Genomic DNA, 17,761 nt, shown 5'->3' with positions numbered 1-17,761 from the left:
ATAGTGTGGAGCAACAAATCTTAGAAGATTGGATTGAATCAATTCGTATTAAGCAATCAAATTCTGGTTTGATGAGATTCAGTTAGATAACTTGAAACATATCTTGAGAATCCTTGACTTATCTTGAACTTTATGGAGATTCTCAATTTTGATTGTGCTGCTATTTTTGTAAGATTTTTTTTATTGTAATTTGTTTTTATCTTAGCAAACCTTATACTCTTATATATTAGAGGCTTGTGTAAGTTAAAAGGTGCAGATAGGTTTAACACTTATCTATTCATTAGGAATTTATCTTTTGAGAGTACATTCTTGTAAATAAACAAGTGAGCCACTTGATTTACCGTCCAAGTTTTCAGGAGGAAAACTTAGAGGAAAGTGATCTAGATCTTTTAAGTACAAAAGTGAGGCTCCTAAACTGATGTATGTTAAGACTTAAATCACTTGTATGAAGTTGAAAGATAGTGGATCATCTCTCTAAATAAAGCCTCACCGTAAAAAAACCAAACTATGTAAACAATTATATTATGTTCATCTTTGTTCTTTAACAATCCCTAAAGCATTTGGCACTACTCATAGCACTGCTCAAATATTCTTAACTTTGTTTTGCAATTAAGGACTATAGGTTCCAACATACCAAAAAAAAAAAAAAGAAGCTGCGTTTGCTCCACACTTGGACCATACTTAACAAAGGTTTGAGAGGGAAAAAACTATAACGAAGATAGCAAGAAAGGAAAAAAAAGAGCCTACCGGCGAAAGGAAATATAAAGGGCGGCCACAAATTATCCGGTGACGAGCACAATCAAGAAAAATTGGTTCAAGTAACTAAACTAGTTTGAATGGTCCTCATTTTAGGATTAGTTTTATAGATATTTTTTACACCATGTTTTTGGAACAGTTTGGAACTTCAAATTTGAGATTTGTGTTACATAAAGGCTTTGACTTTGATGCTTCAAACTAAGCATTGAAATAATTTTTCAGTGAACTCCTCATAATGGAACTATCAAATGGTTATAACAATGCCCTGAACCTATTATGCAACATTTTCATTTTCTTTTTCTAACTGGACATCGTATGTACAGAACAAATATAATAATTTTTATAAGATAAAAATCGGTAAAAGTATCATGAAAACAATTGTACTAGAAATCATATTGCATTTTGCTCCATTTACTAAAAAAATAAGAAAATTAATCTCAATACGTTAGATAAAAAAACAAATTGATCATTCTATTAAAGATTATATTCATTTTTACAGTTAAAAACTAGTTTCTTATGTTAACATGAAATACATATGGCATGTTACACATAACTATCTAGTTACTTTTCATCTACAACAATTTTTAACAGTATAAATAGATGAAGTTTTTAACAAAAAGGCTAGTTGGTTCGTTAATCCGACGTATAGGGATTAATTTACCCATTTTCTGAGTAAATGGAGCAAAATGCAATCTGATTCCTAGAACAAGAACCTCTATGGTATTTTTACCGACAATCTTTAAGAGAAACTATCAAGTTTGGAACTAAAAGAACCTAACATATCCTTTTCTACCACGACCAAGAATATTAAACCCAATTTATTATACTCCATAAACAGAAGGAAAGAAACTAAACCAGTAGACTGGTAGTAATAGTAGTAGTAGGCACATTTATTCAACCCAATTAATGTCTAAACCTTTTAGCTTCGTGAGCCACTTTTGTGTATTTTGCGAAACATATGGCTTTAATATTGGAGTCTTCTCTTCACTTTCTATGCCCCTACTTGCTGCTACATTATCTACCTGTTTTTCCTTGGCACTAGTTAGCCCCTGTCTGCTAGGGTGCTTCTGTCTCACCTTGAGTGACAGTAGACGAGAAACTTCATGAAGGCCGCCCCATTTCTCTAATGCCCGTGCGATGTCATAGCGTCCTGTAAGTATAACAACAGAGTTCATAAAATTCATAAATAAAACTGAAGCTCCCTCTTGTTGGAATGACTTGAAACAATATCACAACTGAATATAACCTGCACGCTCAAACGACTTTCTGCTGGGCATAAATGATGGGTCCATTCCCCAGCTCCTCTGGAATCGATTAATCTGTAAGGTAAAACAGGCCGAATTAGATTGTTCCTCATTATCAACTTGTACATATTATGATTCTGTATTGCAATAACTTTCCACCATCTAACATGTTAATGAATTTCATTTGGCTTGAATTTAAAAGAACACTTAAAGGGTAACAAAAACAAATCACCTCCTCCTGCAGATTTTCAAGGTTGTCCCAATAGCCCTTCGGTTTACGTTGTTTGTATGCAAGGGAGAGATTCATTAAAGATGCAATCCTTCTAAATCCACCCATGCGTGTGATTGCTTTCTCGATATCCACTCTGCCATGCAAACGCAGTTGCTTTCTCATAGGCATAAATCCTTCCTGTCCATGTTCAGATATGAATTTCAGGAGCTCAGTTTTGAGGACTTCAATGTCCCTTTGCAAGCCTGGAACTCTTGGTCTTTGTCTAAGTGAATTAGCACTATTGGAACCTTCATCCTCCTCACCAGTATCACTATAGGCTGTTTCATTATCATTGCTGGAGGAACTTTGTTGCCCAGAAAGCTGTCGATTTTCTCGTGTTTCCAAGGAAATTTTGGCCTCTGTTTTTTCAACATAATCTCGTATCGCACATAAATTGGACGGTAGATCTTCATATATAACCTACAAGGTCAGATGAGTAACACTTTATTATTTTGTTACCACAATGATGCTTATCATCTTATCTTATTATTCCCACAAGGGCAGTGACTCCTTGGAAGGAGAACAGTTGTCTTGCAACATATCTTGTAGGCTTACAAAATTAGTTTCAGAACAAACATGTATGGCAAGAAAATGGGTAAAAGTACCATGGAGGCCCTTCTATTAAGAGTCAGATTACACTTTACTCCCTTTTACTCAAAAAATGAACAAATTAGTCCCTATACGTTAGATCAAAGAGCAAACTAGTCCTTTCTATTAAAAAATTCATCCATTTTTACCGTTAAAAATTGGCGTTGCTGATAGAATAACAAAATAGTTACATGTGGCGTGCCACATTAGCCTCATTCTAACATACAAGGACCAATTTTTAACAGTAGAAATGAATGAAATTTTTAACAGAAGGACAAGTTTGCTCTTTGATCTAATATATAGGGATTAATTTGCCAATTTTTTTAGTAGAGGGGCAAAATACAATCCGACTCTTAATACAAGGGCCACTGTAGTACTTTTACCCAAGAAAGTGAATGACAAATTACATTTTATCATGACGATTGAATTGCACATAACCATTGGCCCAAAAATAAAAAAGAGTAATGAATATCCAGTTAAAATTTCCACAAAGGTTCGTACAAACTGTTGAAACATATAGGTGGAGATCCATCTGCAACTTTTCCATGCAAGGAGAATGTGTTATTTATAGTTTATGATTCATTGAAATCTAAGAAGTTTGAAGGTTAAGAAAGGCTGATATTTCGATAACATTTTACCCAGGTACCTAATATAGAGGTTCAAGTAAACATGCACCAAGTGACAAGAATTCTGTAAAGAAAGGATATATTCAGTTCTTACCCAGAAACATTTGTATTTTTAAACTTATATCTTCAATGGATACATTAGCTGCAGATTAGGTACTACACAGTAGATGAGAAAATGAAAACGGAATGCAGTGAAGTGAATATTTGACATCCTTCAATGGATACATTACCTCTTCCATGAGAGCTTCAGAAAGAAGGGAATCTCGGTGCATTTTTGACTCCACAGAATACTTCAGTAGTGTGTGATGACTTCCAAGTTGCTCTAGAAGCCATCTCCCCTGAAATGAGTCAAAGTCCCCTTCGACCTGCTCAAACATGATCTCTTTTTCAAGTTGTTCATGCAGATCTAAAACAACTCGTGCATGAAGCACCATATACAATAAGCCCTTGCATCCTTCCTGCAAAAGGAGCCAATTAAATCATAAAATAGGCCAGAGTAAACTTGCTTCATATTTTGTTGAGCTAATGAAGATCTCCACAGGCCAAAAAGAATGAAGATCTCCAAATTTACTATGGTTCTTAAAAGCATCTTCTTTAAGAGGCCAAATGTGAAATGGTCCTAAATATATAACTACAACAAAAACATCACACTTAAGGTATGGTCCTTAATCGCACACAAAGCATAATATAATCCATGTAGCTGATGCAACATTGAGAGGAAATACTTTTGTAGCATTGCATTGTCTTGTAACCGAGTCTCGAAACAATTTGGGCTCTAAGATCTTCTTTCAGGATTTTACAAGTATGGTGCTTTTCTGCATGTCAAGGTTCCCTCCTTGATCCTATGGTCCCAAATTCTAAATCTCCAATAACATCATAAATGATATTGAGAAAATGGTTTTTGGAACCAAACTGGTAGCTGAACCAATCAAGCCACTGGTTCCCAATTCCACCACCAATTCAGTTTTAATAAAATAAATTATTAAAAATTATAACTCAGTTCAACAGATTAAACAACCAGTTTAACCAGGTTTTTATCCCGGTTTTGAGGGGTTCATGGTCCAATCGATTCAAACCATGTGTCTGGACAGATGTAATGGCCGGTCTGGTTTGATTCCAACAACTTTGACTGAGAATAACTACAAAACACTAATATAATACTCCCTCCATCTTAATAAATTTGTTACATTATGCCTTTTTTTAATTTATTATGGGTAAAATTTTGAAAAATATATTATAAGAACTTTGAATGAAGTTGTTTTAGATATATTTTTATAAAATTTATTTAATTAAAATATTTAAAAAATTGAGGTCAAAGTTTAAAAAGTTTGACCTCAAAAATATCAATTGTGACATTTTTATTAGGATAGAGTATATATATATTTGTAGTTAGCTCATCAATTTATTAATTTTCACCTGTTTGGGAGAGTGAACAAGATGGTAGATTTGGATTACTTTCACCTCGATTATGTGGAGATTGTACAGAAGCTCCAATTGTTCCTTTGTGAATTTTGGAAGCATCAGAGTATTCTATTGACCCTTATCATCTCCTGTTGTTTGCAATGCTTGGCCTGTCTGATTACTGTCATTCCCCTTCTTTTTCCAATTTGGAGGCTTCCCATGAATTTTCCAGTAGGTTTCCTTTGTGTTGTGCCATGGCTTAATGCAATGTTCACACTATGGTTTCCTTTATCTTCTTGAGACTCCCTTGGGCTGATGCAAGTGCTGAAGCCTCAAGTGTTTTTGTTTCCGGGTCAGTATTTGGTTTCAACATTACCTTTCCCCTACTCTCTTCCGTCCTTATTTCCAAGAAGGCTTCCCTAAGGGTAGGTTCCCGAAGAAGTAGGACCTAACTTCACCAAAATCTTTGTTTACCCCAGCCAAAAAATAAATAAACCCAATCATTCTCCTCTTTTTTCATACACCTAACACTATCGGTTGGACAGTCCCACTCATCATTATAACATAGGTCTAGTCCCTGCCAAAGGGACATCATCTCATTGAAAAAATCAGTAACCTCACGCTCCCCTTGCCTTCATTCCCATAACTTGTTTTTCAACTTAAAGGTTTGAGAGAAGTTTTCTACATCAGAGTAAGTTTCCCTCATAGCCTCCCAAATATCTTTTGCTATAGGAAGGAAAAGATAGGGTTTGCCTACTGATGGCTCCATAGAATTAATCAGCCATGACACATCCTTAAATGGAAGGAAAAGGTAGGGTTGATCTTTTAAATGGAAACATCCTTAAGTTACATTTGCTGCATGCATTGGATATGATAGCTAATAATAGAAAATTTTAGTTAGATTAAATATCCAATACTGAGATTATTACAGGATTATCAAAAGATGAATCGGAATGCATAATCTATATGGACAAGTTCACATAAGACAAGAAAAAATTTATCGTTCATCCACTAAAAGCAACAGAATCTAAAAGCATTTACTATGGCATCCTAAGAGAGAAAATGATTCATAAATAAACCTTACTCGTACCTGAAGAATGCGAACTTTGTTGTTTTCGCGTGATAAGACTTTACTAATAGCTAAATTTGGAACAATCCTGCCAAAATGAAACTTATTGAGGAAAAAACAGGAACACAAAAGAATGATTTGATTAGAAAGATAAATATTTGGATACTGTGGATTTATTTAATCTTAAATTATTCCATTTTACTACAAATCTGGGAGCAATGGAGAATGTATGGTAACTAGTAAGTTCTACATGGATTATATTATACTTACTCTGGAAGACTCTCGTATGCAGTTAAAACATTCCAAACTTCACGAACAGGAGCTTTTACAGTTATGCTAGCAACAACGCAACGATGAACGCCTCCATTTTCCTTCAGCCCAAAAGCATTTTATCAGGAACAGCTAAAACAGAAGTCAATATATCAGCAATTGCTAAAACAAAAAGCGGCTTCCAGACAACATGAGACCCTATGAGAACAGACTAGAATCAATTAGTTACCAATAAGCCATCAAATCTGCGAAGATGAACTTCATCAACCACACAAGGCCTATCGATTCTGCAGACTTTTCCAAAAACACCCCAGCTACTGTTCAACTCACTCGAAGATGGTAGAGGCCCAGTTACAGACGGTGGTTTATCCTTTCCCAAGAGTGCAGCATTTGAGTCAATGCCAGGTGAAGAAAGAACAGGCAAAGATTTTCTAATCAAATCTTTTGCTATTAACATCTTTTGATTCCCATGAAAATTCTTTTCAGCTTGACAAGCCAAGGCTCTAAGATTCACAGGAAGATCAGATCTGATAATCCTCTCCAGGAATATGGCAGGGAAGTTAAATCTTGGAATTACATTAACTTCATATGATAAAATTGTAGTACCAGACCTACAACAATGTCAGAGAGAAAAAGTATTTTACTTCATATGGTAAAAGCAAGAATCCGAAAACATGTTGGCTGTGAAATAGAGAACATTGATGCTACCTTGTTCCAGATTTGACAGACCATTTCCCTTCAAACTTCTTAAAATCTCCATCAACCATGGAAAAGAGGAGTTCACGACCGTTGGACTGAATCACAAGCAACAATTTATAAAGCTCGTAGGTATTAAAGACGACATAAAGGCATATGTCAAAATTAAAGCTACCAAGAAAAGTGAAACAAGCTCAAATTCAGTTACGAAGAACTATCAATCCAAAGCAAATAAATCTGCATAAACCTCGTCCATACAGCATCTCAGTTGCATAGCAGCTAAAAACCTATCCATATGTTTTCATGAAAACCAACCTCCTCTTTCAGTTCAAAATCCTATTTTCTATTTCAAATAGTTCAGTTAATAAACCTGCAAATTAGTGGCATCATGGATCCACCTTGCTCAAAATTACAGATTGAGCTTAGCCTAGCTTTGCATTCATCAACATTCTCCATCCTTGACTATTCACTTAAAGTCTATGCATGATCACATTTTCATATTATGACTTATGAGGTGCTTGAAATAATTGATGGATCAATTTAGTATATCATATAAGAAGTCAACAAGAAACCATAGTTGGTATAGGAACTAAAGGGTTTTGTTAAACTTTTAAGCTTAAAGACTGCGCAATGTCAGTACATAGAGAATGGCAGAGACAAGCTCACTCTATTTACTCCTATGCCAAGTAGATTGCAAATATTTTCTCCAAAATTCAGATCCATTCCTTGCAGTCAGCTATTAACAGGAAAGAGCAAGAATACTTGTAAGATGATTAGCATTCCCCACTATGAAGCTAAAAGCTTTTTGAAATGTTAATCTTCCTAAATATTTGTTTCATATATGCATTGAGACTTTATTTCAAACTCCAAAAGGTATCACCTTTAAATAGCTCATTCCAGACATTCCATCAACTACTTATTTTTGGCAAAGATAAGTACTTTCCATTCATACTCAACCCAGGTAAAGCCCATGATTCTTAGTTGCAATTGCAATAAAAAGTCTTGTAGTTCATTAGAAATTGAATGTGAGCCCTCAAAATATTTTTTTCAGTGAAAAATGTGAAGGACCCAAAGAATTAAGTTTCATGTATACCATATACAGTATGGACACATTTAAAGTTATCATCTGATAATATGATGGCAGTGACACCTGCTCATGGCACCACTAAAGCTAAACATAATCATGATGATAGCAGCGAAGAAAATTCTATAGTGAAAAGGTTGCGGACTAGAGTTCTACTGATTTCACGTGCAAAATATGGACTTTTGAGGCAGCAGTATTCGTGGGAAGATGTTATACATAGATAGCTTCTACCCGTTAAAGTACCAACTTGAGAAGAACAAGGCTTTGCAGTCAATTACATATCCAAATTTGTTAAAAAAAAAAAAAGTGAAACAACAGCCATTCGTAATGCTGCAAGGTTAATAGACAATTACTAGTATCTATATCACAGTTCAACACTATAACTATATGGGTTAGGATGCTTACCGAATTGGGAATTTCTTGGAGATCAAGAACAACACGTGCTTCAATATGCCAATATAATGCCCTTTGCAAACCTCTCTGTTCCAACCATATCCGTCCAGGATGGGGGCAAGGAATCCTTCCACTAATAAGCAGACAAAGTTCATAACTCAATTGACGGAGAAGGGAGTAAGTTGAAACTGATGAAAGTAACCCCAATTGCAGCCAAGTATTTTTGGGAAAAATAATAACAGTAAGGTTAAATTCTGCTATTAGTCTACCTACTTCATGAAATTTGTAGATTTAGTCTGTGCTTTTATTTGATCAATTTCAGTCCTATAGTTTCCGAATTGGTCACTTTTAGTCTCTATACTTTTCAAATTCTGAAATTTTAGTCCCGACTCAATCAAACATTAGCAATTAAATCCATTTGGTTAAATTCAATTACTAGTCCCTACACAAAAATAGATTTAGTCCATTTTCTTCCGTTGGATCATTCTAAGTACTTGTACTTTTTTGAATTTTGAAATTTCAATCTTCACATAAATTAAGAATGGTGAGTAATGAGTAGTGAAAATAATATGCTGATATGACATTATGCAAATAATAATATGTTTAACCCAACAGATTTTAGAGATAGTATAACTCTACTTAATAAATTATGTACTAAAAATGATCAAATAAAATTACATCTATTAAATCTACAATTTTTACAAAGTACAGGGACTAACAACAGAATCAGAATTTAACATAATAATAAAAGGGAGAAAGGGGGAGGGAAAAGCAATACCTGCAAATAAGATTAGGGATAAAATCTGCAAGACGTTCATAATCAGTAAGAGCATTCCAAACAGAATCAATATCAGCAGAAACCAAAATCTCGGCTTTGATTCGTCTTTCCCTCCAAGAAATCACTTCGACTTCGCAATGCACTCTCTTATTCCTATATTCTTTTTCATTTTCATCAGCCTTTCCACCGAAATCACCATCTCTTTTCACCAAACTAGTTGTTAGCAAACAAGTTTTGGCCTGGGTTGTAACAGTGGAAAAGGCAATGCGATATTTGTTGGAAAAACAAGGGGGGTTGTTGTTCAGTGGAAATGATAGTGAAGAGAGAGTTGCAGGGGTGAAACTCGAAGCCTTGCATACGCAATTTTTCATAGTGGTTTGAGAATTGAGAGAGCAGCAGCTGTGTTGGTAGAGTTTGTGTTGTGTTTTTAATTAGTAGGAGATAGAAGAAGAAGAAGAAAGTGGTCCATTCCATTTTAGTTTAAACTAGCTTTGGTTTTGCCTCTGGTTGGCTGGCTGGGAACCACCAGTTTCTTCCTCATACTCCCCCGTTTGTCTTTTAATAACCAGAATGTGTGGTTCAACTACGTCCTTCCGTTGAAGAGGGGCTTTTAGTCTTTTTACACTAAACTACATATAAAAGTTGATGGGCGAGATTTTTGTGTTATAATTACTGTATAAACGAATCAATTTACCCCTATATTATTAAAAAATTTAAATAGGTTAAATTGTAATTTATTATATAAAATATATTAAAATTTGATTTCTCAATTACAATTCAATTTCAAAAATTATTTTATTTATTGAACTATAAAAATTTTATAATTATTAACTATATTAAACAGTAAATTATATTTTTAAACAATAAATACTAAAAATCTATTCAAATTTGGTCTTATTTATTCTTTTAAATAGTATAGTATTTAAATTGATTCATTTAATAATAAATGAACTAATTTAATCATATTCCTACAATAGAGGAATCTCTAAGGTAAATTTACCATACTTTAACACTTAGTGAGCTAAGTATTTAAAATGATTCTCAAAAATATTCTTGGGAAAAAGTTAAAATTTTTTACTTCTGAAAAAAGTGTTTTTGAGCCCATTTTTTCTTTAAAAAATTACTTTTTTCTCTCAAAAAGTAGTTTATTTAAGAATATTTGTGTCCCAAAAATACTTTTTAGAAACAATATTAAACACACTCTTATTAGTTACCGGAGTTCTTAATCTGTACTTATTACTTTTCTTATCTCATCAATACGTCAAAGACAGATGGGCATTGTCGAGTTTAGTAATCTAAAAAAAATAAAAGTTCATTGTACTATAAAACAATTATCATCCTAATAATTATAAATAGTGAAACTACATCAAATTTATAATTATAATTATAAATAATAATTACACCCTTTTGTAAATGTAAGAAATTATTATTATAAAATAAAAAGACAAAAAGTAAAGAACAAAGAAAGTTGGATAACAAAAGAGAGCACATTTTATTGATCAATTGGAATATTTACAAAGCTCTTCCAAAGTCTCTATTTATAGGCATAAGAAGTATAAATGAAATAGAGATCTACTTCTAATAACTATTAGAATTTAAAGTACATCAAAATTTATATTAATATTGATGGATATCCACTTAATAAGATATTCATAACCCTCCCCATTGGATGTCCATTGGTAGATAATGTGTCTCGTTAAAACCTTACTAAGATAAAAATTCTGTAGAGAAAAAAATTCCTAGTGAAGGAAAAAGAGTACACATATCTATAATACGCATAATATGCTGCCTCATTAAAAACCTTACTAGGAAAACCCAATGGGACAAAACTTCAGTCAAGTGAAAAAGAGTACAACGTGTATTTACTCTTACTCATGAAAACATCACATACTTCCTCATATTCTACATATTCAATCTTGAATACTAATATTTCAAATGACTATTTGAATGTATTTGCTAAACATTTATATCATCATTCTTTTGAAAGTCATGAGGAAGGGGCTCCCCCTCATGAAAACATTACATACTTTCTCATATTCTACGTATTCAATCTTGAACACTAGTCTTTCAAATGACTATTTGAATGTATTTGCTAAGCATTTATATCACTATTCTTTTGAAAGTCATGAGTAAGGGGAATTTTTGAGAAAATATATTTTGATCTCTTCAGGAGTTTCAATAATAATCATAACAAACTTTAATCATGATCCCTCTATAAAAATACAAATAGGTATTTTAGATCATTTTATAATCATCTTTCAACTACTATTAACTAAGTCAAATTTACCACATATGTTCAATTATTTCAATTCATATAAATAAACAATTTCCTGATAATTTCAATATACTTCTAGCATTCTAAATCCTTTAAGGATTTTAATATAAACTTTACTATATAGTGATTCATAAAAAGTTGTAACAACAAACATTAGACGCAAATTAAATTTTTTATGAACTGCCAGTTTAATAATATATCTAAAGATTATTGCATCCACCACAAAAGAATATTATATCTTTTCATAATCAATGTCAGGACTTAGCGAAAAACTTCATTTTTTTTATTTTGTTTTGCAAAACTACTTCATTTGTACCTTCATTGGCTTTATACCTTTAGATATTTGATTGTTGTTACAAAAACTCCTCGAATTTGAATTGCGCCTTTCTATTTTGACCAATCTATTCCATATATATATTTCTCAATAGATTTATCCAAGATTCTCATTTCATTTCAACAATAATATTACATACAAAATCATTGTCGTCCACTTTTATTATTTGGCTTCATATTTTCTCGAATTATGATAATTTATAGAGATCTCTTATTTTCACTATTTTAATCTTCAGTTTTAGGTACCTGAATCTATAACACCCGTAACCCGAATCCATCGTCAAAACAAGGTTACAGAATATTACAGGAGTTTACAGAACAAATAGACAGAAATTTCAAACATTTCACATCATATAATATTCATATCAAAAACCAACTAAAAATAAACATATTGTCCCTTATATAAGCCTTCGAGGCCCAAAACACGCATTAGAAATAAATCAAGACTAAATCGGATACTAAAAAAAAAAAATTCAAAAAATATTGAAATTTTTCAAAGTTGCAGAGAACATATGGCCATGTGGCCAGGCCGTGTGACTCACATGGTCAAGAGACACGCTCATGTCTTAATCCGTATAGGCATTCAAAATAGGGACTATAATACCCCAAACCCGGTGTAGACGTTATGGCCGAATCTAGCGAAGTCACATGATAGCATGTTGAAAACTAAGTTGTTACGATAAGACAGTTTTCGTTTATTTACTCTTATTGATTCCAAAATCGTTTGCTCGTTTAATCGATTGTTTAAAACATAATTCGTTGCGGAAGCTTTAGCAATCATTCATTTTATGAAAAATTGAGTTAATTAAGTAAATCCGACCATTTTAGGAAAACCCCTTTGTTTTAGAGAAAACTGTTTGTTTGTTGAGTTTGAACAGTTATAAAATCCATGAAAACCATAATAAAGTAAAAGTCCAAGGAAAGTCCCAAACTACATCAAAAATTTTCCCAGCAATAATAGTAGAAATATAACCAGAAATCAAACAGAAAGTTTTATTAACTATGGTCACCGCTGAGTCCTTCGCCGCACCAATCCGTCTAAGCTTGGGGATTACCTGAACATATTAAACAGAAGGAATGAGTTTACGTAAACTCAGTGTGTAATCCCCACAGAAAATATGCATACAGTCAATTAGCAGTAAACAAACAGATGCAGTATGGGCCTAAACCCATTATAGTTTCAGCGGTAGTTTGGGCCATAGCCCATTTCAGTTTAGTATCAGATATGTATTAGGTCTTTAGCCCATCACAGTAACAGTAATGTAAGCAGCAATCAGTAAACAAAGTCCTACCAACCAGCCTCTACACATCATCTCCGTCCATCCCTACCGAAATCGAGCAAGAGCAATTCTCAATGCAAAAAGAAATGATAATTTAGGGAAAAACGAACAGGAAAAAGGAAGAGAGGCAGTTCAAAGGGAATTTCAGCTGAGTGCAAACATGAAACTGTAAAACGTCAAAATTTTCTTTGAGAGAGGGAAAGAAAACCAAAAATTTCAAAAAGAAAACGAAAATATCTTTCTAATCAAAACCTTATGACAACATTCAGTATATTCGATTTACTGTTGACAAACAAAACCTGTAATGCTCAAATCTCTACAAAAGCACTCCCTGATTCCTCACCTTCACCTAATCCAAAAAGTACCCAAAATAATCCTCTTTTAGAACTCAACCACAAAACAAGAAAATAGTGACAAAATTATTACTTACCAAACGAGCCCAACAACACAAAACAAGAAGGAGGCCAAAAGAAAACCGAAAAGAGAGGGAGGCAAGGAAACAAGAATTCTACAGAAAATGGTGAGAAGAAAACGTTAGACAAAATTGGGAAAAAGAGAGAAAGTGCTAAAATTTTTAGGATAAAAATCAAAAAGAGAAAGAAAAAGAAAGAAAAAAATGATAATCCCCTTATCCCAACTCCCCTTAAATTTCTCCATCAAACTCCCCACTACTTAGATTTTAAATACGAATCAAACTCTATAACCGACGAGTAAATAAAATATATTTATCCTTACGCTCACGTAGGGATTCGAACTCTTAACCCTTTGCCAACCAACACTCCATTTAACCACCAGGTTAGCAGGCCCATTCTGGTAAGTACTTACAAACTTTTAATTAAAAGCCTACTAGCCAGAAATAAGGGTTTAGTTAGAAAAATACTAGAATTTGCCAAATCGGGTACACATCTGGTTCGATTTCGATGTCAAAACACTCCCTAAGCCTGAAAACTTATCAAAGAAGCATTCAAAATCAATTTAGTAGACTAATTAACATGTTTTCGACAATAACTTATCAACAATAACTCGACTCACCGTCGACTAAAGACCCTCCGTCAATATTGTTTAGACAAGAAACACGAAATTCACTGATCAAAGCCTCTTTCTACGCCATTAACAGCAGAAGAGAAACATTACTACTCAATTGTTAAGAAATTCATGGCAAAAAAGAAGGGGGACTTACCGAAATTGCGCAGAAGCAATTCTCAATGCAAAAAGAAAGGATGATTTAGGGAAAAACGGAAAAGGGCGATTCAAAAGGAATTTAAGCGGAGTGCAAACATGAAAGTGGAAAACGTCAAAATTTTATTTGAGAGGGGGAAAAAATCGAAAATTTCAAAAAGAAAATGAAAATATCTTTCTAATCAAAACCTTATGACAACATTCAATATACGCGACTTATAGTTGACGAACAAAACCCGTAATGCTCAAATCTCCGCAGAAGCACTCCCCGATTCCTCACCTTCACCTAATCCAAAAAGTACCCAACACAATCCTCTTTTAGAACTCAACCTCAAAATAAGAAAATAGTGACAAAATTATTACTTACCGAACAAGCGCAACAACGCAAAACAGGAAGGAGGTCAATAGAAAACCAAAAAGAGAGAGAGGCAAGGAAACAAGAATTCGAGAAAAAAGGAAGAGAAGAAAACGTAAAACAAATTTGGGAAAAAAAGAGAAAGTGCCAAAATTTTTAAGGCAAAAATCAAAAAGAAAGAAAAAAAAACTGATAATCCCATTATCCCAACTCCCCTTAAATTTCTCTATCAAACTCTCCACTACTCAAATTTTCAATATAACTCAAACTCTATAACCAACGAGAAAATATAATATATTTGTCCTTATGCTCACGCAAGGATTCGAACTCCTGACCCTTTGTCAACTAACACTCCTCTTAACTAGCATGCCCATTCTGGTAAGTACTTACAAACTTTTAATTAAAAGCCTACTAGCCAGAAATAGGGGTTTAGTTAGAAAAGTACTAGAATTTGGCAAAGTCAAGGCCTGAACTCAATACCTCCCAAACTCACCTAGAGCACTTAACCACTAATGCAAATACACAATTGTGTCACATTTTCACAATAACAAAAAAAAAATTGAGGCGTTACAACTCTACCCCCTAAAAGAAAATTTCGTCCTCGAAATTTACCTGGTCAAAAAAAGTGAGAATACTGTTGGTACATCGCATCTTCAGGTTCCCACGTAACTTTCTCAGTGCTATGATTATGCCACAGAACCTTCACCAATAGAATGGACTTCTTCCTCAGAACATTAACATCACGATCCAGAACCTGAACTGGCTCCTCCTCAAAGATCAAGTCTGGCCTAACCTCAATCTCCTCAATAGGGACAATATGCGTAGGATCAGAGCTGTAGTGCCTCAATATCGAAACGTGGAACACATTATGAATACAGTTTAACTTTGGAGGTAGCTCCAACTGATAAGCAACCGGTCCCACTCATTTTAAAATCTAGTCCGGCCTAATAAACCTAGGGCTCAGTTTGCCCTTACGACCGAACCTCAAAATCTTTTTCTATGACGAGACCTTGAAAAATATGAAGTCCCCCACAAAATACTCAATCTCACGTCTCTTCAGATTTACGTAAGTTTTCTATCTGTCCGATGCCACTTTCAGTCGATCCCGAATCTATCTGACCTTATCCTCAGTCTCAGAAACCAATTCAGGACCCAGAACATGTCGTTCACCCAACTCAGTCCAACACAAAAGAGTGCGACACTTACGACCATAAAGAGCCTCGTAAGGTGCCATCTGAATGCTAGACTAGAAACTTTTATTATAAGCGAACTCTGCTAGAGGCAGATACTCCTCCTAACTGTCTCGGAAATTGATAGCACAGCTCCTCAACATATCCTTCAGTATCTGAATCACCCTCTCTGATTGAGCATCGGTCTGAGGATAGAATGCAGTACTGAAGTCCAACCTTGAACCTGAGCCTCATGTAGCTTTTTTCAAAACCAAAACGTGAAGAGAGGATCTCTATCAGAGATGATCAAAACTGATACCCTATGCAGTCTCACTATCTCAGAAATATAAATCTTTGCCAGCTTCTGCAAAGAATAATCTGTCCTAACTGGGATGAAGTGTGCAAACTTGGTTAATCGATCCATGATAACCCACATTGAATCCTTCTTAGTGGGTGTTAAAGGCAACCCACTAATGAAATCCATCGTCACTCACTCCCACTTCCATAGCGAAATCTTAACCGGTTGTAGCAAACCCGAAGGTAACTGATGCTTAGCTTAACTTGCTGACATGTCAGACAACGAACAACAAAATCAGTAACCTCACGCTTTAACCCCGACCACTAATACAATTTGTGAATATTGCAGTACATCTTATTACCGTTAGGATGCATAGCATAAGGGCTACTATGCACATCCCTCAGAATCGACTGTCTCAGATCCATATCGTTCGGTATACAGATTCGTCCTCGAAAACACAATACACCATCACAGTTTAATCCAAAGTTGGCAGTAATACCATTCTCAATTTGTTGAAAACTCAAGCCCAGATACTCATTCCCTAACTGCTTATCCTGAATCTGTTCTATTCAAGTCGGTTTAACCTACAGCTCAGCCAACAAACTTCTATCGTTAAACAAACTAAGTCAAGCGAACATCGCTCTCAGATCAGTCATAGCCCTACGGCTCAATGCATAAGCCACCACATTGGCCTTACCACGATGGTATTCAATGATACAGTAGTAATCCTTAAGCAGCTCAATCCATCTACGTTGTCTAAGATTCAAGGGAGAGGCCAAGGCGAAAACTCGCAGAGGGCACATTGAGACCAAATGAAGGATTTTGAGTTGAAAACCCGAAAAAGGGCAGCTCAAATTTGGATTGAAGATTGAACATGTAATGCTCAGGTCTTCTCAGAAGGAAGAACGTTACATCTTGGGGTATCAACAAAATACTCTAGATCTCCTAAACACATATCAAGCTCAAAATGGTCTTCGAGAAGTTAGTGTGGAGAAGCTCATGCTACGATATCTAGGGTACCTAGTTTCATCTTACTCATTTTGTATTTTAGCAATGTTTACTATTTTGATTAATCTATTCCTTTAGAGCTCTGCTCCCAACAAATTTCAATATTGTCCATTGTTACGATCCTTTTCAAGCATTTTTCATTGAAATAACAATTAATGGACAAATCATATTCAAATAAAAGGATTTCTGCATATTGCTCTGAAAGGTTTTCTAAGTAATACAAGGAACTGAAACAGGACCAATAGTCAAAACTAACCAAATCTAAGGGTTGGAAATATTTGGGAATGAATAATTTGAATTGTAATTATTTCTTCGAATTTCCTGTCAAAGAGATCAAATCTGAACAAGAAGGCATGACAATACACCAATGATGGAACCTTGACAAATAACGAGCAATGTCAACCTAAGCATTAAAACCATAAGTCGATTTCAAAAAGGTTTCAACATCTATAATTTTTAAATTTTTTAAAAAATATTTTCGCATAAAGAAATTTGAACCCAAAATATTATTATTTTTAATAATTTGTTGAGTTGGTGAGATAAGATACTATCATCTCCAAGGCCAAAGTCAGTCAACGTAAACGACCATAAGCATGCTATAGAGGCATGAAATTTAGATAAGTAGTTTCAAAGAAAAAAAAAAGAGCACTGAACATGCTAAATCAATTAAACCATAAAAGCACAAAAA

At 34.2% G+C, this 17,761-nt stretch overlaps 1 protein-coding gene across 1 annotated transcript; it reads right to left on the bottom strand.

Moving 5' to 3' along the window:
* Positions 1–1,541: 1,541 nt before the first annotated feature.
* LOC108454377 (uncharacterized) lies at positions 1,542–9,750 on the bottom strand. Its single transcript, XM_017752821.2, has 10 exons — positions 9,177–9,750; positions 8,411–8,531; positions 6,934–7,019; positions 6,455–6,836; positions 6,226–6,326; positions 5,977–6,043; positions 3,716–3,943; positions 2,233–2,691; positions 2,003–2,075; positions 1,542–1,906 (listed from the first exon to the last, which is right to left on the bottom strand). The coding sequence occupies exons 1-10, from the start codon at positions 9,545–9,547 to the stop codon at positions 1,647–1,649; spliced, it is 2,148 nt and encodes a 715-aa protein (XP_017608310.1). The 5' UTR covers positions 9,548–9,750; the 3' UTR covers positions 1,542–1,646.
* Positions 9,751–17,761: the final 8,011 nt, after the last annotated feature.

This window comes from Gossypium arboreum, chromosome 9 (assembly GCF_025698485.1).
Source record: "Gossypium arboreum isolate Shixiya-1 chromosome 9, ASM2569848v2, whole genome shotgun sequence".
NCBI lineage: Eukaryota > Viridiplantae > Streptophyta > Magnoliopsida > Malvales > Malvaceae > Gossypium > Gossypium arboreum.
Note: the sequence above shows the minus strand (reverse complement) of the source record. Positions and strands in the feature narration are given on the sequence as shown.

What these genes read in the sequence shown, in the direction of transcription:
- LOC108454377 (XM_017752821.2), bottom strand. Translation starts at nt 9,547, where the DNA reads ATGAAAAATTGCGTATGCAAGGCTTCGAGTTTCACCCCTGCAACTCTC. An exon ending in GCAGATTTGATGGCTTATTG is followed by an intron (nt 6,327 to 6,454) that starts GTAACTAATTGA and finishes TTTGGGCTGAAG; the next exon opens with GAAAATGGAGGCGTTCATCG. An exon ending in AAAGTCGTTTGAGCGTGCAG is followed by an intron (nt 1,907 to 2,002) that starts GTTATATTCAGT and finishes TTATACTTACAG; the next exon opens with GACGCTATGACATCGCACGG.